This window comes from Podarcis cretensis (genome assembly GCF_951804945.1).
Source record: "Podarcis cretensis genome assembly, chromosome: 17".
Lineage (NCBI taxonomy): Eukaryota > Metazoa > Chordata > Lepidosauria > Squamata > Lacertidae > Podarcis > Podarcis cretensis.
Window position 1 is genome coordinate 40,655,298 of NC_137187.1, and position 25,201 is coordinate 40,680,498.

The 25,201-nt window shown below is 47.6% G+C and overlaps 2 protein-coding genes and 1 long non-coding RNA gene across 5 annotated transcripts; 2 read left to right on the forward strand and 1 right to left on the reverse strand.

Annotated features, from left to right (window-relative positions):
* Window positions 1-1,445: 1,445 nt before the first annotated feature.
* Window positions 1,446-10,910, forward strand: LOC307206131 (uncharacterized protein; the record flags this gene model as incomplete). The annotated part of the gene is made up of 4 exons (XM_079958922.1): window positions 1,446-1,584; window positions 2,401-2,533; window positions 10,102-10,240; window positions 10,393-10,910. 4 exons carry the CDS (start codon window positions 1,446-1,448, stop codon window positions 10,672-10,674), a joined length of 693 nt encoding a protein of 230 aa, XP_079815048.1. The 3' UTR covers window positions 10,675-10,910.
* A 140-nt stretch (window positions 10,911-11,050) lies between these two features.
* EMD (emerin) lies at window positions 11,051-20,441 on the reverse strand. 3 transcript variants are annotated; one of them, XM_079958985.1, is made up of 9 exons: window positions 20,341-20,441; window positions 18,244-18,333; window positions 16,843-16,935; window positions 16,672-16,752; window positions 16,319-16,402; window positions 15,634-15,714; window positions 13,650-13,753; window positions 13,470-13,522; window positions 11,051-11,696 (listed from the first exon to the last, which is right to left on the reverse strand). In XM_079958985.1, exons 2-9 carry the CDS (start codon window positions 18,323-18,325, stop codon window positions 11,441-11,443), a joined length of 834 nt encoding a protein of 277 aa, XP_079815111.1. In that variant the 5' UTR covers window positions 18,326-18,333; window positions 20,341-20,441; the 3' UTR covers window positions 11,051-11,440. The 3 variants fall into 3 exon arrangements, with proteins under 3 accessions (XP_079815111.1, XP_079815109.1, XP_079815110.1); XM_079958983.1 differs by lacking the exon at window positions 20,341-20,441 and adding an exon at window positions 18,989-19,140; XM_079958984.1 differs by lacking the exon at window positions 20,341-20,441 and adding an exon at window positions 18,985-19,128 and having other exon boundaries at window positions 18,244-18,329.
* Window positions 20,442-21,936: 1,495 nt separating this feature from the next.
* Window positions 21,937-23,389, forward strand: LOC307206812. The gene is made up of 2 exons (XR_013834513.1): window positions 21,937-22,461; window positions 22,840-23,389. It is a non-coding gene; the product is annotated as an uncharacterized lncRNA (long non-coding RNA).
* Window positions 23,390-25,201: the final 1,812 nt, after the last annotated feature.

Here is a 25,201-nt window from a genome sequence, read left to right on the forward strand (position 1 = left end):
AACATTAATTCAGGAGCTTTTGTTATGATATGAAGAGATGTACCGTACTTGTGGTGACAGACTTTTGAAGTCTTTGCGGTATTGCTATAAGCTCACAGCACATCTGTGCCATAAGCACACAACACATTCAGCATCATAGAGTTATAAGGGCAATCTAGTCTCACCCCTGCAACGCAGGAATCAACTAGATCATACATGACAGGTGGCCATCCAACCTCTGCTTGAAAGAAGATCCCAGCAGCTCCCGAGGGAGTCCATTCCACTGTTGAACAGCTCTTACTGCCCCAAAGTTCTTCCTGATGCTTAGTTGGAATATTCTTCCTTGTAACTTGAATCCATTGGTTCAAATCCTTTCTCCAGAGCAAGAGAAATCAAGCTTGCTCCATCTTCCATGTGACAGCCCTTGAGATACAGTGGTACCTCGGGTTACAGACTCTGCTAACCCAGAAATAGTACCTCGGGTTAAGAACTTTGCTTCAGGATGAGAACAGAAATTGCACGGTGGCAGCATGGCAGCAGCGGGAGGCCCCATTAGCTAAAGTGGTGCTTCAGGTTAAGAGCAGTTTCAGGTTAAGAACAGACCTCCAGAACGAATTAAGTTCTTAACCCGAGGTACCACTGTATTGGAAATTGGCTATCATATCTCCTCTTTTCCATGCTAAACATACCCAGCTCCTTCAAGCATTTCTCATAAGGCATGGTTTCCAGATTCTTGGTCATCTTGGTTGCCCTCCTCTGCACACATTCCAGCTTGTCAATATTCTCCTTAAATTGTGGTGCCCAGAATTGGACACAGGATTCCAGGTATGTATTGAGCAAGACAGAATAGAATCATAGTGGGACTATGACTTCCCTGGATCTGGACACTAGACGTCTGTTGATGCAGCCTAGAATAGCATTAGCTTTTTTGCAGCTGCATCACAGTGCTGACTCATGTTCAGCTTGTGGTCCACCAAGACCCCTAGATCCTTTTCACGTGTACTTCAGGCAAGCCAGGTGTCCCTCATCTTATATTGGTTCAGCTGCTTATTCCTGACTATTTCTAGAACCTTACACTTTTGCTTACTGAAACTCATTTTATTAGTTCTTGGTTTCCATTGGTCTTCCCAGTCTCCTTTGCTTTGTCTCCAAGTCCTCCGGGGCCGAGGTCTCTGCGCCGCCAGCCTGCTGCTGCCTGCCTGCCTGGCTGGAGAAAGGGGCGCAGGAGCAGCGCCCGGCGGAAGGGCCGCGCTGGGGCTTGGGCCCGCGGGGGGGGGGTTCTTCGCCGGCTGCCGGGCTCCCTCTCCCCCCGGCTGGCGCCCGATGCCCCTCCAGCTCTGCCCCGACCCTGAACGGGGCGAGGGCCGGAGCGCGGGCTCGGCGGCGAGCGCCAGATCCAGTTTCCCTCGGCGGGCGCGCGCGGGCGGCGCAGTGGCCGCGCGCGGGCGCCTGTTCCTGCGGCGCGGATGGCGGCGGCGGCGGCGGCTGGGCCACGCGGGCTCGGGGCCGGGGCGGGGGCGGGAGGCGGGGAGCGGCGAGGGGTCGGCGGCGTGACCTGGCAGCGGGACACGGCGGGCAACTGGATCCGGCGCCTGGAAGCAGCAGGTGAGGGCGGCGGGATCCCGGGCTGGGGCGCCGGCCAGAGAGAGCAGCTCCGCCGCCCGCCGCGCAGCCGGAGCTCCTTGAAGTTGGCGGGGCTTCCTCGGGGGAAAGGGGAAAACTCGTTAGCAGAAGTGAAAGTAGGAAGGGCCTGCTCCTTTTATTTCAAACTCGCTTCAACTCTCCGGGGAGGAACAAGCCGCAATCACCCGCCTCCAGATCTGTTACTTGGGGAATGCTAAAGACGCTCTTAATTTATTTTTATTTTTTTAAATGTTTCTGGTGTGCTGCTGAAATAGGAAATGCAAGAAGCAGCCCGCCCGTCCTTTCTAACTCTTCAAAAATACCCCGCAGTTGAGAGAGTGGTCGGTGAAAGGACAGAGGATTAATCACCTCAAAATATTGAATTGAATTGACAAGCCCTAATCTAAAACCAACGTGGCTGAAGATTGGGAAAGGAATTTGAGGATGGGGCAAAGTTGCCCGAACTCCAACTCCTGTGCACGGACCCCCCTTTCCTCCCCCTCCTTAGGGACCCCCCTGCCCCCCGCAGGGGACCCGGGACCTGGGCGGGCGGGGGAAGAAGCCCCTTTCCAGAACATAGCTGTCAACTTTCGGATTGGAAAACAAGGGATCAGCAGCCTCCCCTGTCCCGGAGACAGTCCACGGGATATCTAACAATCTGGGAAGCAGCGGGAAACGGCGCTGGAATAAGGGAATAAGGTTGACAGCTATGTTGCAGCCGGAGTCGCAGCCGGCCTCCCCCTCCACCCGCGAGGTACTAATCCTCCTCTTCTTCTTCTTCTCCTCTGCTCCTTCCAGCTGCTGCACGTTCAGAAAGCACAGCCAAGGGTGCTGAGGGCCAGCCTGCCGCCTCTTCGCGGGCCACAAGCCCTGCCAAAGGCCCTCGGAACCAGCAGCAGCTGCATCGAGAGCTATTGTTCACCCATCGCAAGTATGGCTAGAAGCTCCCGGCCTGCTCTCGCTCTTTCGCGTTTCTTGCGTGTCTTTCCAGTGGGTCTGTGCTGGTTGCTGGGCAGAACAACCCACACCTCTGGGTTCTTTCAGCTTTGTTCCAATCCCTTTTAAGGCCTTTCCAGGTGACTGTGTTTCTTTCTTGCAACCTTAAATGTATAGCTTCTTGAGAGGAAGCCAGAGATCCTTTATCAAGGAAATCCATTTTCCAGCACTCCAAACGCAGTATCTTGTTGCTCAGAAAATTGCTCTCTCCTCCCCTGCTCTCCCCTGTCTCCACTGCTGGTCTGCCTATTGCAATGGTTTTTGCCATCTAGACCCACTTTGTGGAGGTGTCAGGAACACCTGTGGCTTTGGTGTTAGCCATGGGCAACACCAGTGCCTCCTCCCCTTTCTCTATGCCATTTCATGACTTTAAAAATAAATAAAAGTAAATATGGACGGCATTCTGCAAACAGAGTTATACACATACAATAAAACTGTCCTAGTTTATTCTGGGTTGAAGTGCTGGCCTCTGTTATGAATAATATTTCCTATGTATCTGTAAACTAGTGAGAAAAAGTATTCTGAAGCTTCACAAGTATCACCCTAGTTTATCTATCAGTGAGAGAAATGTGTGAGGTATTAACTCAAACAATGATACTTCACCTCCTTTCCTAATGTGAACAGTTTGTGCATATTCATGTTTCCCATTTTGAGAGAGAAACATAAAAAATTGTATTTTTCTAGGAATGAGGAGAGTGTACCCAATTTTGGGCTTGCAGCTCATGGGGTAATAGCCCTAACAAAGTTGGTGCTGTGTTAGTCCATTCCAAGCATATTTGCATATTTGTTGTTTAGGTGACAGCTTCTCTCCCACCATGTAAAGTTAAATGAGAAGTGGTGGGTGGTTTATTGTAGCAATAAACAATATCTAAGTGGACTTTATTTAAATTATGTTGGAGGTGTAACACCCTAGAAGCAGGCTGTTTTCTTTATGTGACAGAATTGGGGGGCGGAGGGTGGGAACAGGCTCAAACCATAAGTGCTAGAGGGCCTTAGTATGATGGACCACAGTCCTCAGTTTTTCCAAATATTTGCCCACTTCCAACTACAATTTTAGGATTCTAATGCCAGGGACAACTCTTTTACTCCTTCTAGCAATTAATGGATGGCTGCATGGAATGTGGGCTGTGCTTGTGATTATTAAAAGGGGCTGATTCCCCCACATAATATTTTAGGGTATATGGATTATTGTTTTTTAATAATAATACTAGTTTAAAAGCAAAATCCTATACCAATCTACCCAGAAGTTAAGCCCCATTGAGTTCAAAGGGGCTTTTCTCTCTGATAAGTGAGTATAGAATTGCAGCCTGACTCAGTAACCAAAGAGTTATGGAGAGTCTAATGTTTATTTTCCCTGCTATCTTACTGATGCTCACATGCACGTCCATTACTAAGTTCTGGTTCTTCTATTTGCTTTTACATTTTTGCCTTTTTCTTTGTGTGTGTAAGTAATTCTGGTAGCATGGGAAGAAGTTTAGCAGAGGCAGGAATCAACAGCATTGTGGAAATATTTGTTAATTGTTACCCTATGTGTGAATAGTGTAAATGTGAGTAAATAATTATATACATACGTCTACATAATTCCTCTCACATTCTCTCATCAATGTGTTTATGTGAGAGAACTAAGTGGGAATGGACACAGATAAAATATTGTGTCTACACAGAGAGAGAGCTCCACTTGATAATAATTTTTGTTTATTACTTTAATATTCCACCTTTCCTCCAAGAAGCTCAAGGTAGCATACATGGCTTTCCCTCCCCCTGTTTTATCCTCTTAATGATCCTGTGAGGTAGGTTAGGGCGAGATACAGGGACGGGCACAAGGTCACCTAGTGAGCTTTGGCCCTGGTGTGGATTGTGGCCTCCCGTGTCTTAGTCTGGCATTCGAGCCACCGCACCACCCTGTCCCTGACAATCATGCCAGCTCTGACTGTGCTGCCCCACTCTTGCTGCACAATTCATGCCCACTGCCAAGCTGGAGAAAACTGTGGCACTCTCCTCTTCCACCCACCTACCTGAGTAATCGCCATCCTTCTGCTCAGGATTCTCTTTGTAACCTGATTCGCATCCCCAGCCCAAGAGGCTGGCAGGTGTCGCCTTTCCTTCCTCTGCTGGCCTCCAGCCAAGCCAAGCGTCACCCGGGAGCTGCTTTTCCTGGCCAGGCTCCCTGGCCTACTTCTGGGGCCAGGACAGGGCAGCTTTGCAGGTGTCCACAGCAGGGGTGGGGGGTGGGGGCTCTGCTCTGCCCACAGAAAGAGCATGTGGGCGAGGGGAGCAAAGCCCACCACTCCCTCCAGCCAACTCTGATAATGGGGAAATTGCTCCTCAAAGCAGTTGGGGGCAGGCAGTGAGGGAGATGGAGGAATCTGTCCATTTCTGGTCTTGCATTTTTCTAACCTTACGTTCAGTCATCCACATGTCTTCAGAAATTTTCAAGTAAAATAAAACAAAATAAATCCTCATGAAAATTCCTTCAACATTTTAGTGTGAATTTATCTTAATAAACAACTTTTATATTCAATTTTGCCTAATGTACACATTTTTGCATGCACTTTCTCATAATATATGCAATGCATTTTTGTGTTGTTTTCATAATTTCTTTTCTAAAAAAAGAGTACTCATTAAATTTGTATACCACCCTTCATCGCAAGATCTGAGGGTGGTTCATAATATAAAAATACAAAATGAGAATACAAAATACATGATAAAACAAAAACAAATAACCAGTTCTCCAACAAACACATTTAAAAAATGATAGAATGTTAATCAGCCAAAATCTCATTATTCTGTCCCCATATTTTTTATTCCCCTTGATTTCCCCTATAATTTATCAAAGTGATTTATCAACTATCATCATCATCATCAAACCTTTTATTGGCATCACATACAAACATCCATAACAAATCAATCTAGAATTCCCGCCTTCCCAGTGACACAAAACATTTGTCAAATGAAAGAGGCAAAGCAGGCTAACATTACATCTCTAGGTCTCCAGGGAGATCAGACATCAGCAATGTGTTTTGATGACAAAAAACCAGATAAAGATATTTAGCCACTAACTTGGTGAGCTCCTGATTATTCCCCAATAATAGAAAATGTATGACCTCTAACTCTGGTTTACACCTGGGGATGCAGAGTTGATCTAGGAACTGCTGGCGGAGATCAACATATAGCTTACATTTAAGAACCATATGTGTAAAGTTTCCACCTGATGGTCTTCACATGGGCAAATTCTTTCTCCTTCCACCATTCCCGAGAACCTTCCCATAGGAGGTCTGAAGGATTTGTATTAAACCTGGCCAGCGAAAATGCCCTTCTTTCTTGAGGATTAAGCAAAAATTCAAGATAATTGTGGTTAATTTCATATGCCCAAGAAAGCTGAAAGTTAAGAGGGGAACATGTTTTCTCTGCTGCTGCTGTTAGTTCCTGGCATTCATTGTCCCACAACCTAGTTTTTATTATAGCCTTGGCAGATGGTGGGGACAGCAATTGCAAAAATTCCACTGACAGCCCAAGTTGCTCTACCCTTATGTTAAACCGTTGTAGCCCCGGGGAAAGAAAGGGATCTAGCAAAACTTCAGTAAGGAGAGGATCTTTATCTGTTGTGAGGCAGATGTTTAACCAGCATGTAAGAAATATCGCCCAGGCTATGGTCTACCTTGTGTTGACCTCTCTCTAGACACAAGGCTGCATAGGGTACACAACGTGGGACAGCAAAAATGTTAAAAAGGAAAGCTGCCTGCACTCGTTCTACCATCTGGGTAAACCCTGGCAGCCAGACTGGAATTCCGTAGAGCAACTGAGCTATATCTTTGGCATTGAAGACCTTGAGGGCAGAGGAGATATGCGAATTACCTCTTGTTATAAAGAAACACATTGTGGCCTGCATAGACATCTTACTGGCATTCACCGCCGTTGCACAGTGCGAGGACCATAGACGCCTATGATGGAATGTAATTCCCAGGTAGTTGAATTGGAATACCTGCTGGATGGGTTTTCCACCAAATACCCAGCTATAGCTTTTGCATGAATCCCCAAAAACCATTATTTTGCTTTTATCAAAGTTCATGCACAATTTCATTCTGGACAGATAGTCAATACAGGAATTTAACAAACGTTTTAAGGTAAAGGTAAAGGTACCCCTGCCCCTACGGGCCAGTCTTGACAGACTCTGGGGTTGTGCGCCCATCTCACTTAAGAGGCCAGGGGCCAGCGCTGTCCGGAGACACTTCCGGGTCACGTGGCCAGCGTGACATCGCTGCTCTGGCCAGAGCCAGAGCCAGAGCCAGAGCCGCACACGGAAACGCCGTTTACCTTCCCGCTGGTAAGCGGTCCCTATTTATCTACTTGCACCCGGAGGTGCTTTCGAACTGCTAGGTTGGCAGGCGCTGGGACCGAGCAGCGGGAGCGCACCCCGTCGCAGGGATTCGAACCGCCGACTTTTCGATCGGCAAGCCCTAGGCACTGAGGCTTTAACCCACAGCGCCACCTGCGTCCCCAACAAACGTTTTAGGCCAATTCTTTTCCGTGGAAGCAAAATCATATCATCAGTGTATAGAAGGATGGGAATGCTTGATGCATTGAGTTTTGGGCTGTGGGCATCCACCTGTTTTAGTAAAGAAACAAGGTCATTAAGAAAAATATTAAAAAGAGAGAGAGTAAACAGCCCTGCTTTACTCCTCCATTTATAATGACAGGATCTGTCATTACATTCCCTGGTGTTGTTCTTTTGCGATAGGTGTTCTTTCTGTAAAGCTTTTTAATCCAGTAAAGTAATCTAGGTTCTAGGCCCACTGTCTCCAATTTGGACCATAACAGCCGCCTGTTGACAGTGTCAAAAGTAGCCTTGATATCAAGGAAGGCCACATAAAGACATTCTTTTTGAAGCCGCGTGTATTTAGTGGCTAAATGAGATAACACCAAACAGTTGTGTAAAGTAGATTTCCCTGACCTGAACCCTGCCTGCTCTGGACCTATGATGTTATTCTCATCAAGCCAAGTAGTTAGTTTATTTAACAGATGTTTAGCATACAATTTCCTGATGTTTGACAGTAGACTTATTGGCCAATAATTGGATGGCAGCTTTTTGTCACCCTTTTTAAAGATTGGGATAATTATAGATTGCTGCCATGAGTTAGGTATGATACCAGATCTATCTATCATAGTGAATAGTTCCTCTAGTATCGGAGCCTACCACTCTGGCTTGGCTTTGATCAATTCAGATGGAATAGCATCAGGACCGGCAGACTTTCCTGCTTTCATCTGGTCAATTAAAGTTATAACTTCAGTGATGGAGACAGAGGGCCACTCATTCCCAAAAGTAAAAGTTGTATGGTCTTGACTATCAGGTGGAATACAGTCATCAAAGAAAACCGCCTTAAAATGCTCTACCCATTACAAAGATGGAATCAATGCCAGTGAATCATCCTGTGTCTGTGGGGAGTCTTTAGAATTGAGGGAGCTATTTCTGGTCGCCAGAAGACCAACTCAGTCAAAAGAGACGTTGCCTTTTCTAATTTGCTGTTGCTTTTCTCCACTGTTCTGGCAGTCAGCAGACAGTGGTCCGTGAGTATTTCTGCACAGAGCGGTGCCCCCTCTGATAGCTGTTCATGGGATAGTTCATGGGCACTTGTCTCAGCATTCTCCCCTGGATGATCTCCACCCATTAAAGTGTTCCCACCTACCTGGGAATGTGCTCTATTGGATGTGGTAGGTTCTGAATTCTGTGCTCTTACAAAATCATCCAGTTTATCTGCTTGCACTTCTGCTGTGGGCTCACTTGTGGAGAAGAGACCAGTTGCTTCTTTTTCCTAGTCATTTTCCTGGAGATGCAGCCGCTACTAATTTCTGCTGTAAATCAGAAAGCTCGGCGTCCTCCCAAAATAGAGCAATTAATCTCCACTCCTGCTGATAAGTAGTTAGTAGATTGAGTTGAGCTGGAGCTAATTAAGGCTTTCTCTGAGACTTTCCAGGACTTTCTCTAAGACTTTTAACTTGAGCTTTTAACTCAAGCTTTGTGAATATATTAGTTAAGGAAAAGCTGCCAAATGTTGTAGATAAAATAATGAGGCTGATAAAACTAATAAAAACTAATAAAAACCGCACAACTGATGTGGAGCTCAAGTCAGTGCTTCCACTAATGACGCCATATTGGTAATCTATCTTTATCAACCATAGTTTCTTCTGTCCACTAGACCAATCTGCCTGCTGCCACGCCTCAGCTGCCAGGGCTCCATGGTGGGGGCACAGCCCCCTGGTCCCCCATGCTATGCCTCTGCTCCCAATAGCACTTCTCCATGCAGAGGACCTGTTACTTGCTTGCTCTTCTACTTGCTTTGAGCGTAGCTGAAGAAACCTTTTTGATATCTTTAACCTCATGCAAGCCTGATCTCATTCTGAGGTTTGATTTGCCTGTCCTTTTCCCTGCAGAAGCCTCTGTGATTTCCCCTTTCTTCCATTTCTGTACATGCCCTTCTTAAACCTCAGCTCACCTCTAAGCTCCTTAAGCAGTCACACAGGTTTCTTTAGGTGCTTCTCACTTTTCTTTATTGTTAGACTTATCTGCCATTGTGTCTTCATTATTTCACCTTTAAGAAACTCCCATTTTTGAAACCAGCCTTCTTAAAGTCCATAGCATAGTTGGACATGCACTCTGGACTTTAAAAAGTGTGCTTTTAGTAAGTTTAAGGAACTACTGGGTGAGATCCCATGGTCAGAAAGACTTAAAGAGAAGAGAGTCCAAATTGGATATTTAGTATATTTAGGTTGCAGTAGTGCTCACATGACAGTGTTTGTTTCTAAGAATTCCAACGCACCACATTCCCCCAAAATCTCTGTGTGTGTACTGAAGGGCAAACTCACATCTACTCGCTCACCTGTAATGAGATGCCTTGTTGCCTGTGGCTACCAGGCAAGGGTTTAAGCACAAAAATCACACTATCCTTTGTACTTTCTTCAAAGAAACCTGGAAATTGTAGTTTCATTGAGACAAAAAGCCCAATGTATTTTATATATATCGATGCCTAAGCAGCTGAAAATCTAAAATCCTTTTTACTCTCTGCCTTATGGCAAAGGGAGCTGGGCTGCTTCTGAAGGTGTTGACGCCATTAAAAATGGGAGAACAGTCAGTTTGTAAATAAAATACTGTAGTTTTACTATGCCAAACTGTTCCTGCTTTGGCTTTCCCACCAGAACTGTGTGGGTTACACTTGTACTTTGTAACTTACTGAGTTGCCCAGAGTAATGCATCAACTCCAGGCCAATGTTGTGGAGAGTAGATTAGGAACATTAACACACAACCCTGTTAGCTTTACAGAGATCCTTAGACAGTTGAAGTCATCTTACACCCTCTTAATACAGTAGCACTGGCTTAAGCCCTGAATTACTTGGCTCAGTGAAGGCAAAAGAGGTTGGTAGGTGGTTGCCACAGACATTAGGGAATGAGCTGCTGAGGGTGGGAAGGGGCAATTTACGGCTGTCTTGTTTTGACTTCCCTCCTCTCAGAGGCCTGAGCCTTCGTTCTAAGCCAGAGCTGCTGCAGGTGCTGGAGCACCGGAACCGGCGCCGGGACGGGGTGGAAAGTGGCGTGGAGCAGCCGTCCCTGGAGCAAGAGCTGCTGCGCTGGCAGCAAAGGCGGGAACAGGTAACACCCAGAGAACCTGACTGTGGCTGTCTTGATGTGGCTCCCTGCATCTCCTGAAAGGCCACTTGCCAGCACTGCCATGGTGTGTGTCTTCTCTATGGTTCACTCAGAAGCACCTCAGAGAAACAGGGTTGTTGTTTTTTAATCTACAGAACCAGCAACAGGAAGAAACAGGTGATACAGTTGGGAATCAACCAGAGTTCATCCAGGTCCGGGAAAACCTACGAAGGACACACTGTCCACGAGATCCCCCTCCTCTGCGTGCAGCCCCTCCCCCAATATCCAGCCCCTTCCTGCGCCCTCATCTCACTAATCGGCAGCCCTTCAGGATCTCAGCCACACGCTCATCTGTGGTCCCCAAGCCTCCAGCCCCACAGCTTCAGGGTTCCCTAAAGGGCTCGAGTCTCTCCTCAGCTCCCCTTGCCAACACATGAGCTTCCTGCCTCCCACCACACTTGTCACTAATATGACCAGACACATTATGGCTCCCTTCTGCTCTAGAGCTGGAGAGGCAACACCACAGCAGCCTTTGTCCTAAATGGTTGGGCCTATACTGCACCCAAGAGCTGGAATAACCTGAAAGGGAAGGGGGCAAGGGGTTGCTCTGATCTGGATCCCACTTCTCCATACCGCTTGTCAGTCAGATAATAAAAGCCCTCTTAAACAGAAAGTCTCGCTGCTTGTTACCTGCAGTTTTAGAGAGTGACCTGCTACTTCATCTGAGGGAAGGGGGGAATAAGCAGCAGCAATGACAATGGAAAAGGTGAATTAGTAATTGTCCACATAGAGATAAAAATGAAAGACACAATCTTTAAAAATACAAAAACAAAACCCTTCGTGGGGTTTATTGGATATTTCATGTTGGCACACATGTTTAAAGAAAAAGCTATTGATATATCCCCTCATTTCTCTTTCCCGCTCATGTGAAATAGCCACCCATGCCCAATTAATAAAGCACAAGTTACAAAAATAGCAGATTAAAAATACTCCAGATTAAGCTAGCTGAAGTTTGCAAGGGAGGTGGGGAGCTGCCATGATTTGGGGAGGTTGATAGGATACCAACATCTTTCAGCCCCTCTATTCTACCCTCCACTTGGGGGTTACAAACAAGAAGGCACTTAGTGACAGCCTGAGAGAGATATCCCAGGCTCTTTTTGAGGAGACGGCCTAGGTGTACAATGTGCCCCCATAGCTGAGGCCTCACTGCTGAAGAAACTTCACAAAAGGGTTGTCGTCAGCACCGCCCTGAAGGAAAAAGTAGATGAAGGCCAAGAAGCCAGCCAGCAACACAAAGAGGAAGAGCTGGGGCCACAAGGGCAGGTAACGTTTTGTCCCTGTGGCCCCTTCTGCTGCTTGGGTCTGGCGCTCGGGATGAATGGCACGGCGTGGCTCCACACCCAGAGTGGACAAGCCAGGTGATTTCCGGTAGAAGATGCTTTGGTAGGAACTGCTGTCCCTGAAAAGGCAATTCCAGAGTAGAGAGAGATCATTCCTGCCACCTTCCACTAGGGCTTAGCATGAGCCCCACCCACCCTGCATAAATTAAAGGTAAAGGTACCCCTGCCCATATGGGCCAGTCGTGACCGACTCTAGGGTTGCGCGCTCATCTCGCTTAAGAGGCTGGGAGCCGGCACTGTCCACTGGGAGCCGGGTCACGTGGCCAGCGTGACGAAATTGCATCTGGCGAGCCAGCACCAGCGCCGCACATGGAAATGCTGTTTACCTTCCCGCTATAAAGCGGTCCCTATTTATCTACTTGCACTTAGGGGTGCTTTCGAACTGCTAGGTTGGCAGGACCTAATTTATGCAAGACTGCATAAATTAAAGTCTCCCTAATACAGATTGTCATGGTACCCACCGCATACGTCAACTTTCCAAAGGGCAATGGCCCCATGCCTGCCAATGACCCCTGTCTTTTCACATTGGTAAGTGGCTGGCAATTGTATGTCTCCTTTCTGCTCCTTCTACACATCTCCCCTTCCTTGTACCCAACCAGTGGGGAAGCCTTCTATAGCGAATGCAAGAGGCCACCCTAGGGCTAGGTTGAACTGGAAAGCATTAGCAAGTGCTGTTCTTCCTAGGTAGTGCCCTGCTGTGGCATTGACAAAACAGACAACAGGGTTTCAGCAAACCATTGTGCAATGACAGATTTGGGCAACTGCCAAAAGCAAAACTTCCTTATCACTAATTAATATGAGGCACTATCCATGGATTATGTCTCAGTGAAATTAAGAAGCACTTCAAAGCACAATAATGCTGTTTCCCAGCATTGTTTCAGTAGAGCTCATACAAGAGAACACCCTGGTGAATTGTTCTGCAAAGGTCCTTCCTGCTGAGAACTGGTGTAGCACAGTGGCTCTATCACCTGAGCAATGAATCTAGACACCCCTCATTCTAATATCATGTCTGCCCAAAGCAAGCCCTTTCCCCCTCTCCCCACCCATCCCCTGTGATATGGCCACAATCATTCTGGCTACCTTACAGAGCAGTTGTAAGGGATACAGAAGATAAATATGTGCAAAGTGTTTTGAAACTCCGGAAAGCACCACACAGATGCTAAACTTTTATTATCATTATATAACTAGTTCTCAGTCGCTCCAGAAGACAGGATTAGAACCAATGGGTGGAAATGGAAAGCAAGCAGATTTTGGTCTAACCATTAAGAGAAACTTCCTAATGGAAAGTGTTGTTTAACCATGGAATGGGCTACATTGAGAGCCAGTGGCCTTTCCTTCACTGGGGGTGGCCAGGGGCTAGATGGCCACCTGCCAGCGATGGCTATAGTTGCTTCTGGCATTGCAGATCCTGCACTGAGCCCGGAATTAGGCTGAATGGCCTCCAAGATCCCTCCCAGCTCTCATGCTGATGATGACAATTACAGGGCTTGGCATCCACTGCCTGAGGCAGCAGGCTCACCTCTAGGCACTTGGCAGCACCACATTTAGCCAGTCCTGTGACCACCCCTAGTTTTATGTCTAGAGCCAATTTAGGTTCCAGAACTCCTTAGTAGCCTGAGAATAAACTTGGGCCCTAAACCTGTAGGAAAGCCATCTGCTGGCTAGAAGGTGGTGCCAGACCCAGGAAGGGGTGGGGGGGGGGAATACTGAGACTGAGCATCCATTCAGCATGGGCCACGTCTGCCTCAGCAAGGGGCGAAGCATCTCGCTCCACCACCAGCTCTGCCTGGAATATTGTTTCCTGCAGGTGCCTCTGCATTATCCCTGCTTACCTGACAGATGGGACATCCTTCTGGCTAGAATTGTAGGGATACGGCTCTGCAATCTGAAAAGATAGACAGATGCCCATCAGCACAGGGCAGCTATGAAGGGACCCTTCCCTGGGTGAATTGGATGTAAGCCCAGCGTGGGTAGCTTCCTCGTTCTTGCCACAAAGGTGAGGAACAACCTACTGGTTGGCGGGCACTTGGTGCCTCTGGACGTGCCCCACTGGTCAACGATGACACGTAACTCTGGTAGGAAGATGTGGACGTCTTAGAAGAATTGGCATCCCAGTCTGGGGAAAACAAAGACAAAAAACAAAGCCATTAGATGGAATAGGCAAGAGTAGGGATGGGGAAGGGCGGGCCAGGAGATCTCCCCAGCCAATAGTGCAACAGCATTTTCCCAGGGGGGCTGTGATAGCCACATCCCAGCTCTTGTGAGTGCTGTGCTACCTGGGGAAGGGAGACCTGGCCACAACAGAGAATGTACCCCCTCTGATTGCACCCACCCTTCTCCCATTTGAGGTTCTTGTTGCCACCAGATAAGAGATTATTTGCCAGGCTGCCCCTTATCAAACAGTCTCCATAATTTCCCTGGGGTCTCTCTGTTGCATCCTTAGGAAGCGGAAGTTATTGCTATAGGCATCAAGGTGTTTACATTAAGCTGAGACCACACAGGTTTATGAAACCAGAGATAAATTTACTAAAATGGAGAAATATTGAATTTAGAATGTACAAATATCACAGTGAAAGAAATGCAACTCCCCCAAATTAGAGAAACTAAAAATATTCCCTTTGGAGCAAACCTAAGTCCAAAGTGGATTAATGCAACCCTCTATCCCTAACCTATTCAGACCCTAAAACTCACCAGGTTCTCAGGAGAATCTCTATTTATGGGTTGCAGCCTTTTCCCTTGCATTGCATGTATCCCCAGCAATCCCGTTTCTTCTTATCATTCTGAGATCCCAAAAAGGCCTTTGCTGCTTCCTACCAGGCTCAGCAAACTTTTGTATATCATGTGTGACCTCCCTGATTTGAAGACCCTCCTGGTTCCATCTGTTTTTAGAAGCTCCCCATTTCAATCACAGACCCTTCAGGAATCTCCAACCCTCAGATGAGCAACGTGCAGTTCATCACATCAGCAGTGACAGGTCCCTTTTTCTTGATGTTTAGGGCCTTAGAAGCAAATGTATACATTCCCATATGATACACAGACAGTTCAGGACAGTAAAGCTCAATTCCTTAACAGGTGTATCACAGCTAGGAAGGATTAACCCTCCCTATGTGCTGCAACCTCCCATTTGGTCAAACTCCATGCAGCAATTAGGCTTGGGAAAAGATCTTCAAGTGGAGGCCGGATTCAAGATTAATTGCTGCAATGAAGGTGGGGAATCCTCAAAGAGATTTCTGCGATCTTCATGGGAACTGCAGCTGGAAAGGGAAGCGGCAGTCTTCAAAAGGGTCACCCTGCTCCCTGCCAGCGATTAAAAAGCTAAATTAAAAAAAAAACAAGCCTAATTGCTGGGGAGTGAGAGAGCCTGTGTGTCAGGTGCTGGTTGCACCCACTTTTGCATTGGCCTTAGCCACCACTAGCAGGCGGTTAGGGAATGTGACCTGCAGCCTGAGATGGAGTGTAGTGCTAAGTATAGTATCAGCTGATGGACTGAATTCAAGCCCACTAGATGATGGAGCCTTCTGGTCTTCAGCTGGTAGTTGGGTCACAATAACAGCAGAATTACCACCATATAAATACATGGTAAAAAAAATCAGAAATGGGTCCCCAAATGCAATGGGTAAAAGTGGATCCTGGGTCTGAAAAAGTTGGAAACTACTGGGGTAGTCAACTCCTGCAGAAAGTGAGCCCCATAGCACTAGCAAAGCCCCCGCACAGCACTTCCCAAGCACCCAACAATTACTGGATGTTTGGGAAGTGCTGTGCAAGGGACTTGGGTTACCCCACTCCTCTGCCAGCTGCCCATTGTCATCCAATGGCAAAATGCTGTTAAGTGACTGACAGCTGGGTTGTCCCACCCACCTGTCATGGTTGGTGTGTGGGAGGTGGAGGCAGATAAGGATCTGGCCTGACAGGGCAAAGAGGGTTCCCCACCCCTATGCTTCAGCTCTGATTCTACATGGCTGGTTTCTCTTGCCCCCCCCCCCCCGTCTTTCCTACCTTCAGTCGCATATGTGGAACGTCCTTCATGGCGAGGCAAATGGTAATTTTCACTCAGGTAGGACCTGGTGGGACTGGAATCTAGGGAAGGACAGGGTGGGGGAAGATATTTAGCAAAAGGGTTTCCCTCTCCTATTAGATTTCATGGCTTTGTTAAAAATGAGATTTCTAGGCTTTGTGGCTGTGGGGAAATGTTAATGGGGAGAGTGGGAGACAGGCAGCAACAGCAGGCAGCAGAATAGGCTTCAGCACACTGTATTTCTGCACTCACATTACATGGATTGTAGATTAATCTGTTTGAGGGGCAGAATGTTGATTTTTACAGGGTGGGCCTTCCTTGTCACAGCTAACCCAGACTGTCGGAACACTGCAAAATCAAAACTGCTCACCTAAATTCACCGATACTTAGTTGCACTTTGTCCCATCAACAAATCATTGGGACAAGAGATCCTAGACTAGCTTAAAGTTAATTTTCATAGGATTTCGCTTTGTAAACCGCTTTGAGGGGCTTTTTTATAATCAAGTAGTATATAAATTTTATGAAATGAAATATATGACTAATCTTAGTCTACGTATGAGATACTGAAGCCAAGCTGAGACAATATAAACCGTTTGGCTTATCAATTTTAATTACTGTATTTTCAGAAAGCAAGACTTGAATGTGGAGACCAGTGGAGCCCCCTACCTTCATTTATATATTCAGAATAGTATTCCTTGGATCCTGGAGAGTCATAATTTTCTGTTACGTAAGTCCTTGTAGAGCCAAGAGCTGGGAGGGGCAAAATGAATTGGAGAGTTTGGTTTGGTGGCAGCAGTTGTCCTTTGTTCCCCAAAAGTACTAGAAAACTGACAACACGCCCAGGCTATGCTGCCCTGCCCTGATCTCCCCTTAGTGACGATGATATTCCACCCTGACAAAGCTACCCTTTTTGCTCCCCACATCTCCTAGATTGATGCTCTAATGGTCCCTAAATTCCTCCCTGCAAACCGGCTTTCTGCTTTACTGGGAATTCTGGAGTTATTTCTAAAACGTCTCACCTTCTCGCCCATAGTTGAGGTTTGGCCTGCTCTGAGGACTCACAAAGGTCTCTCGGATGTAGCTTTCGCTGGTGGATGGCCCTACGTTTGTAAAAACACATGGGAAGGAGGGGCATTAGGACAAGTGTCTGACAGGGGTCCCTTTCCCTGCCCCCCCCCAATTATTCTCACCTGTGGACAGTGATCCTTTTCCAGGTGAAGGATGCTTTCTACGCTCAGTCTCGTATTCATAGACTTTCTTTTCATAAAGTTTCCGGGTTGATCCTGAAGGACAAAATCCAAGCTGGAGGTTAACTCCTAGGTGACAAAAGTTTACTGCTCCCACAAGACTCTCACTCATGCCTCTTTCACACAGCTGCCCACTTCAAAAGCCCACCTGACCTTGCAGCCTTTTCCACACACCCTCTGCTGCTTGAGGATCACGGCAATATTGATGGCATGCAAATACCTCAGTTAACCAACAAGGTTTTTTCAAAACAATTATCCACTTTGGCAGCTTTCTTCTCCCTCCATTCTATCTTCTAATGTTAAGGGACAAACCAGGCAAGATAAAGGCTCCCACATTTGTTTTTTTGTGGCTGCTTTTCTTAGTCCCCTTGAAAGCACGGGCTGGTGGTTATTGATTTTTAAAAGGAGGACATGGTGAATTCTCCCCATCGTACGCTCCATTCTTCCAGACACCTCTCTCTCCAACCTAGCCAGACTCAGAATAAAGAGCTGGACAAGGTGGTGTGTGACAGGAAGGATCCACCTTCCCTTACCCACTGTTCCCTTCTGCTATGTAGAAGGCAGGCTTTTGGGTGGCTTTTTGTCTAGAAAAAAAGGTGTTGGAACCTTGTTCTCTTATAATGGCAATGGCGCCCACATGAGAGGTGCCGCAACTGAGTTCTGGCAAGTTCCAGCTGAAAAAAAAGCCCTGGGTGGCCTGATCCAAGACAAGACTGGGCTACTACATCTTTACAAATTCAGCATACAAGAGGGAATTTCAGTGCGTAAAGCTGAAAACCCCTCCCCTTCTTGGCATCTATCTCGAGAGACAATGGAGTGCGCCTAAAAGGGGGGTGGGGAGAAGACAATTGGTGTGTTAGCAGCAAACCTGGGGTGCAAACCTGCCCAGTCCCAAAGGAAAGTGGAACAATATGTTTGGCACCAGCTTGGCTGCAGGAGTTGCCGGAAGGAGGGCGTACAAGGTGCCATCCAACCGCCTTCGGGACTCTACTCCAGATTGGTTTAGGATTTATTCTTTAGCCTTTTCTTCTCCTGAAGATGTCCCACAAGGCAGTGGAGGTTTAGGATCAGAGATTTCCTTCTCCTAGATGGGTTACTTTCCCAGGTGGACAAGCCCTGTCATCTGTCTCTCATTTCTCACAACAGCACATGCAGAATCCACCTTCTTTACCATTGTCTGCTCAGTCCAATTCTCTTTTACATCTGTCCACTCTAACAGATTCCCCTGTTTACACTTTATATGTAAGCTGTAGGCCTGGCTTACTGAGTTTTCCCTTTCTAAGCTCCAATTGCAAATCTATTTCATTCCCCTGAGAGAGACAGGTGTAGTGCTAGAGTCCATACCAACAAGAGGCCCGTGTGGGATGCTGTATTTCTTCAAACGGGCAATAAGCTCTTTATCTGTCAAACCTTCATACGCCTCCATGGTGCTACCTAGAAAATACAGAATGGGGTTGGGGGAGCATGAAGGGAGAGTTACACACAGTACTCCTCATGCCATGATTTTAAGAGGAAATAAATAGATATAAATATATTTTTAAAAGACTACACCAGCAATTAAAACAATTCACCCTGAAACAAAATGCAAGCTGGTAACAAATGAGATTGTGACAGGTTCCGCACAAAGAACCGTTTCATAAGTGGGGATGATTTCAGTGAAGTGGGCAAAACGAAGTCAGGCACTCACAAAACCAACTACATAAGAATGAACTAAGGCAGGGAAACAAAAATAGTCTGCAATCCTAAACACAGAGAATTAACTTCCATGGAACTCCATGGGACTTACTAGTAAACATTCCTAGGATTGTTCTGTGCATCCAGTATCCAATAAAAGGGATTGTGAGGGGAATGTGACATGAGAAACTATGGAAAATTAAGTGCTTTTTTTCTCCAATGTCGCAAGAGAGGTGAGACAGGCCCCCAAGGCAGCACTGCCTCAGCAAGAGCTCTTAACACTTACAAGCGATTGATTGCTAATGGGTTGGGCAGGGCAGGGCAATGTGATTTGAAGCAAAAGCAGTTTATTGACCTTGCAAATGAGCAGTTGCCAAAGTCTATAGAAAGGGCATGTAATTTCCCAACTACTCACCAGGTGGTGAGAAAGGGGACTGACCTCCTCCTGCTCTTGTAGAATTGGCTGCAGATAGAATACATTTCAGGCACATCCAGGTGGATTTAAAACTAAATATGTGATTTTCAATTATTATTTTTCTTTAAAAAAACTGAACTGGGAAAATATCCAGATTAAGATTTCACAAACACGTGTACATATGCAAACACCCACACACATTTTTAAATGCTATAGAAACATATAAAAAAATTTTTTCCAAAATGTTTCTGCAAAAATTCAAAGTATGTGGAAGTGGATGCCAGATTCAATTCTCCTGTTTGCCTGGTACTGGACAGGTGGATGTGTCACCTGGCCCCTCGTCCATCTCTCCAGGCAGGAAAGGAGACCTGGGCCCCAGAAGCCTATTTCCAGCTGGCCGCCTGGGTGTTTGATACACATTTTATACATAATAGTGGAAATTTTACAAATATTACAAGTTTCTTTTTAAAATACGTAAACATTTTAAGTGATTTAAAACTTTTGGTACTGAATAAGGTACAATATGAATGGTCTCCTCTTTTAAAAAATGGGAGCATTTGAAGGTGGGGAAGGTAACCCAAGAGAATATTTGCCGTATCAATCCAGACTACATAAATTTGAAGCAGAATGAGCTACATGCAGGCAAAGCCCTGAACTCCTCCCAGCTGCACATGTTCGCCAGGAAGAGCAGGCGGAGACGGAGACGGAGGCTGGAGGCGGGCAGGTGCCCCGTGTTTCTCAAGAAGGGCAGCCTGGCAAAGGCGGGGGGCGCGAGGGCGAGGCGCCGCCCAAGGGCCGCGGAACTCGGGGATCGCTCCCAGGAAAGAGGCCTGTCGGGGCTCCGGTCCCGAGCAGCGCCCCGAGCATCCCTTAGCCGGGACGCGAAGGCCGAGGGAGGAGCGTCAAGCGACCGCGGCCAAGTTTCCCAAAGTCAAGGCCGCGGCGCCGAGGCGGCCAAACCGACGGCGGCCCGGCTCGGGCGACGCGGCGGGGGAGCGAGCGGGCGGGCGGGCGGGCGGGCGGGCGGCGGCCGCGGCGAAGAGCACTGGGAGCGGGGAGGGAGCGCCGCGCCACACGTGCTCCATCCCGGCGCGGCTTGCCCGAAGGGAGGCCCCGCTCGGCCCTGGCGCTGCCAAGCCTTCAGCCCTGGCCTCTCTCGCGCTCCCCCCGACGGCTGCTCTGGCCCCCGGCGCCCCAGCTCGCTCTCGGCGTCCCTCGCTCTCCGCGCTTCCTCGGGAGAAAGGCCTCGCCCGGGCAGCCGCCGAATCCGGCCCCGGCCGGCCGAAGGGCGCTGGGCGGGCGGCGAGGGAAAGGCGCGAGGAAGGCGAAGCAGCGGGGGCGCCGCGCCCTACCTGCTGCTGCTGCTGCTGCTGCTGCTGCTCGGGGCGCGCTGGGCCGGGATCCGGCCTCGCCGCGCTGCTCCTGGGACCCCGCCCGGCTCCGGGGCGGGCCTCCGTCGCGCGCCCTTCCCTCGGGCTGCTTGCCAGCTGGCGCAGGCAGCGGTCGGCCCGACAGTGGAGAGGAGACGCCCGCCGCCTCCCTCCCGGCCCTCGGGAGCCGAACCCGCGGGTCTGCACGGGGCGCACGAAGCCGGACGCCCCGGGGATCTTGGTGGGGAGGCTGCGGAGTCTCTCCTCGCCTTGGCCGAGCGGGTGGCGAGCGGGACTCGGGCCTGATTCACTGCAGCGCAGTTTGGGGAGAAGGGGAGACAAGCCCCTCATCGGGCAGCCGGACATCTAGCAAGGAAAACCCACCTCTTGATTTTATATCTATGAAAATTTTATATTTAATTCTCGGTTTCTTCCCTGCCAGACAAACCTAGAAATATATTTTTGCCATTCTTTGAAGCATCTTGTTATGCCTCCGATTGGAGCCGTTTGAAATAAAAATAGCATTTTAGGCAAAATATTCATTTCTATAACCAAAACTCTGCCTATTAGAGAGAGTTTCATTCTTCCCCATAACTCAATATTTTTTCTTACATCTTTCCATGTCTTTACATAATTATTTTGAAATATATTGGAGTTTTTCACTGTTAACCATATTTCCAGATACTTCACCTTTTTCTCAGTTGTCATCTGCCAACCTTTTTTTGCCTGTGCATCCATATTTTTCACCAAAACCTTAGTTTTAGTTTTATTTGTTTTAAGACCTGCAACTTCTCCATATTTCCTTAAAGGTAAAGGTAAAGGGACCCCTGACCATTAGGTCCAGTTGTGGCCGACTCTGGGGTTGTGGCGCTCATCTTGCTTTACTGGCCGAGGGAGTCGGCGTACAGCTTCCAGGTCATGTGGCCAGCAGGACTAAGCCGCTTCTGGCGAACAAGAGCAGCGCATGGAAACGCCATTTACCTTCCTGCTGGAGCAGTACCTATTTATCTACTTGCACTCTGACGTACTTTCGAATTGCTAGGTTGGCAGGAGCAGGGACTGAGCAACAGGAGCTCACCCCATTGCAGGGATTCGAACTGCCGACCTTCTGATCGGCAACCCCTAGGCTCTGTGGTTTAACCCACAGTGCCACCTGTGTCCTTCTGTGCCACCCACATCCATATTTCCTTAAAAGGTAAAGGTAAAGGTACCCCTGCCCGTACGGGCCAGTCTTGTCAGACTCTGGGGTTGTGCGCCCATCTCACTTAAGAGGCCAGGGGCCAGCGCTGTCCGGAGACACTTCCGGGTCACGTGGCCAGCGTGACATCGCTGCTCTGGCGAGCCAGAGCCGCACACGGAAACGCCGTTTACCTTCCCGCTGGTAAGCGGTCCCTATTTATCTACTTGCACCCGGAGGTGCTTTCGAACTGCTAGGTTGGCAGGCGCTGGGACCGAGCAGCGGGAGCGCACCCCGCCGCAGGGATTCGAACCGCCAACCTTTCGATCGGCAAGTCCTAGGCGCTGAGGCTTTAACCCACAGCACCACCTGCGTCCCTCAGCGCCACCTGCGTCCCTTATTTCCTCCAATAACTTAGGTACACTTGTCAATGGTTCTTCTACAGAAAACACCACATCACTTGCAAAGGCTTTTACCTTATAATTCCGTTGGCCCATCCATATCCCCTTTATGTCAGAATTAGTTCTTACCCTCCGCATCAACACCTCTAGGACTGATACATGATTGAAGCAGTGATAAGGGGTCCAGTAATGGTAAAAGATGATTGCCTCAAAAGATGGCAGAAGGATATTTCTAATTTTGTCTCTCGGGGGGGGGGGGGGGGCTGGGGGCAAAAGGCCAAGGATTAAACATAAGATACTTACAGATATAAAAGAAAGAGGCAGTTTTGCCCACCCAGACCTCAAACTGTATTATGAGGATGCATGTTTGGTGTGGATTAGGGACTGGATAAAACTGGAATAGGAAGAAGCATTAGATTTGGAAGATCATGATAATAGATTTGGATGGCATGCATACTTATGGTATGGGAAAGGGAAAGTGCACAAATGATTTTACAACCATATAATCAGGAGATCACTAATGAGGTTGTGAGGGACGCAGGTGGCGCTGTGGGTTAAAGCCTCAGCGCCTAGGGCTTGCCGATCGAAAGGTCGGCGGTTCGAATCTCTGCGGCGGGGTGCGCTCCCGCTGCTCGGTCCCAGCGCCTGCCAACCTAGCAGTTCGAAAGCACCTCCGGGTGCAAGTAGATAAATAGGGACCGCTTACCAGCGGGAAGGTAAAACGGCGTTTCCGTGTGCGGCTCTGGCTCGCCAGAGCAGCGATGTCACGCTGGCCACGTGACCCGGAAGTGTCTCCGGACAGCGCTGGCCCCTGGCCTCTTAAGTGAGATGGGCGCACAACCCCAGAGTCTGTCAAGACTGGCCCGTACGGGCAGGGGTACCTTTACCTTTACCTTTAATGAGGTTGTGGGAGAGATACAAAGATTTAATAGAACAAAAAACACCTTGGTGGTTATCACCAATTGAAGCTTCGTTACTCAAATCACTTGGCACAAAGGGGAAGTGGCCTACATATAGAGAGAGATTTGCTGAAAGACCAAGAAGGAAAATGGAAATTAAAAGATTATGAGGAAATATATCATTTTCAAAGTTGGTTACACTACAGACAATTACATGAGATGTACAAGGACGACAACAAGAAAGGGTTTAGTTACACAACTTTTACATTTCAAAAGGAAGTTATAGAAGAAGTGAAAATGCTGAAGAAAGCATATAGTATCTTGCTAGAACTGGAGACAAAAGATGAGGAGGTCAAATCGGTCATGATCAAATAGGCACAATATATAGGACATAATGTACAATTTGAGGACTGGGGAAACTGTGAAAAATAGATTTAAAATTTACAAACTGTTCTCTTTTTAAATAAAATTACATGAAAATTATGTATAGATGGTATATAACACCAGTACAGATAGCAAAAATGTATAAATCTGGGTCAATCACATGTTGGAAATGTAAAGAAAAAGAAGGGACTTTTTATCGTATGTGGTGGGAATGTAGGGAAGTTTAAAAAAAACCTTGGGAAATGATATATAATGAATTGAAAAAAATGTTTAAATTGACATTTGTAAAAAAAAAACCAGAAGCATTTTTGTAAGGGATTGTAGGACAAGACTTGCTAAGAAAAGTAAAGAACTTATTTATGTATTCTACAACAGCAGCAAGAGTCTTGTTAGCACAACGATGGAATAATGAGGAAATACCATCAGAAGAACTGTGGCAAGAATAATTGATGAGCTATGCGGAATTGGCCAAATATAAACTGCGTGAAAAGGACAGCTGTGACTTCAAGGAAGAATGGGAACTTTTTACAAACTATATAAAAAGACAACAAAATGAATTGGACTCTTTGGCAAGTTTTGAATAAACATTCACAAATTGATTAGCTGAACATGTGATAGATAAAGTAAGGATATGTACAATTTTACAACATGCAGAAAACAATATATGTAAAGAAATCAGGGAGGGGAGCTGAGGGAAGTCCTTGGTGGGGGGAGAGGGAGGGGAGGGGGAAAGGGGGAAAAATAATGTAACTGATTAAGAGGATTGGTAAATTGTTATGTGGAAATTGGTTAATAAAAATATTTTATTTTTTTTAAGAAGAAGAAGAAGCAGAAGCAGTGATAGGGGGGATCCTTGCCTTGTCCCCTTCTGTATCTTACATTTTTCCTGTAATGCATTATTTACAATCAGGTTTGCAGTTTGATCTGTATAAATTGCCTTAATTCCTTTTATGAATATGACTCCTAATTCCATTTTTTTTGTAATAACTTAATCATAAATGACCAAAAGCAAAAAGAAATTCAATAGGGACTAATCTAAGCTTCTGCACCAAGATAAGATGAGGGATACCTGGTTTGCTAGTAGTACATGGGAAAAGGATCTAGGGGTCTTAGTGGACCACAAGCTTAACATGAGTCAACCTGAGAGAGATGCAGCAGCAAAAGATGCTTGGAGCACTTCAGGGTTCAGAGCCCCTGAGCCAAGCTGCCTGGCAGTTCTGGAGGTATAGCTGATTCCAGCAGGTGAAATGCAAAAGTCAGGCTGTCAGTTATTGGGGGGGGGGCACTCCTCCGCATCTGAGAGTGCAGAGTGCAGTGGGGGGCAGGTCTGAGGGATCCACTCCCTGCTCTCATTTTATCCTATACTCACCCCTAGGGAAGGGATGTGGAACCCCAGCACATCCGCAAAGAGAAGAACATGGGACAGGTGAGTTCATCCCAGAGCCACTGGCAAGGCTATTCTAAGAGTTTTCTCTTGTATTCCAAGTCCTACTGCAGAGGAGGGACACCCCAGGCTTTAGGGGCCAATCCTGGCCTTCTCCCCAGAACATGGTTCCCCAGGGAAGGTGCCCCTCCCACTGACAGCTGCCCCCTCCCCTGCCTTGCCCTGCAGCCCAGCACCCTGCTTCCTCCATCGGGCTCCACATCGGTCGCTAGGGGGGTTGGGTTTCCAGATGCTGGCCCAGATGGACTGTGGGTCGATCCAGCCATCTGGCTCTGTACATCTTTGGACTAGCTGCCCCCCCCAGCTCATTCCTGCCCTCTTCTGTCCCAAAAAAGAGACCACTTGCTCACCTGACACCATGGACTGCTCTGGGCCTTGCAGGGGGGGCCACCCTGTTGCTGCGTCTTAAGCACCTGAACCTAGAAGAGACAAGACAAGAGAGCGACTCCGAAGCCGGCAGCCCCAATTCTTGGGGGATGTTTGTGTGTGAGGAGGGCCATATGGCCCAATTCCTTACATCTCTCTGCAGTTCAGTGAC

Excerpts from the sequence above, each read along its gene's own strand:
- EMD (XM_079958983.1), bottom strand. The coding sequence starts at position 19,064 with ATGTGCCTGAAATGTATTCTATCTGCAGCCAATTCTACAAGAGCAGGA. Across the intron at positions 16,936-18,243 it reads CCCACACGGGCCTCTTGTTG|GATCAACCCGGAAACTTTAT; the intron begins GTATGGACTCTA and ends TTTGTCCTTCAG. Across the intron at positions 15,715-16,318 it reads TTCTGAATATATAAATGAAG|ATTCCAGTCCCACCAGGTCC; the intron begins GTAGGGGGCTCC and ends GTCCTTCCCTAG.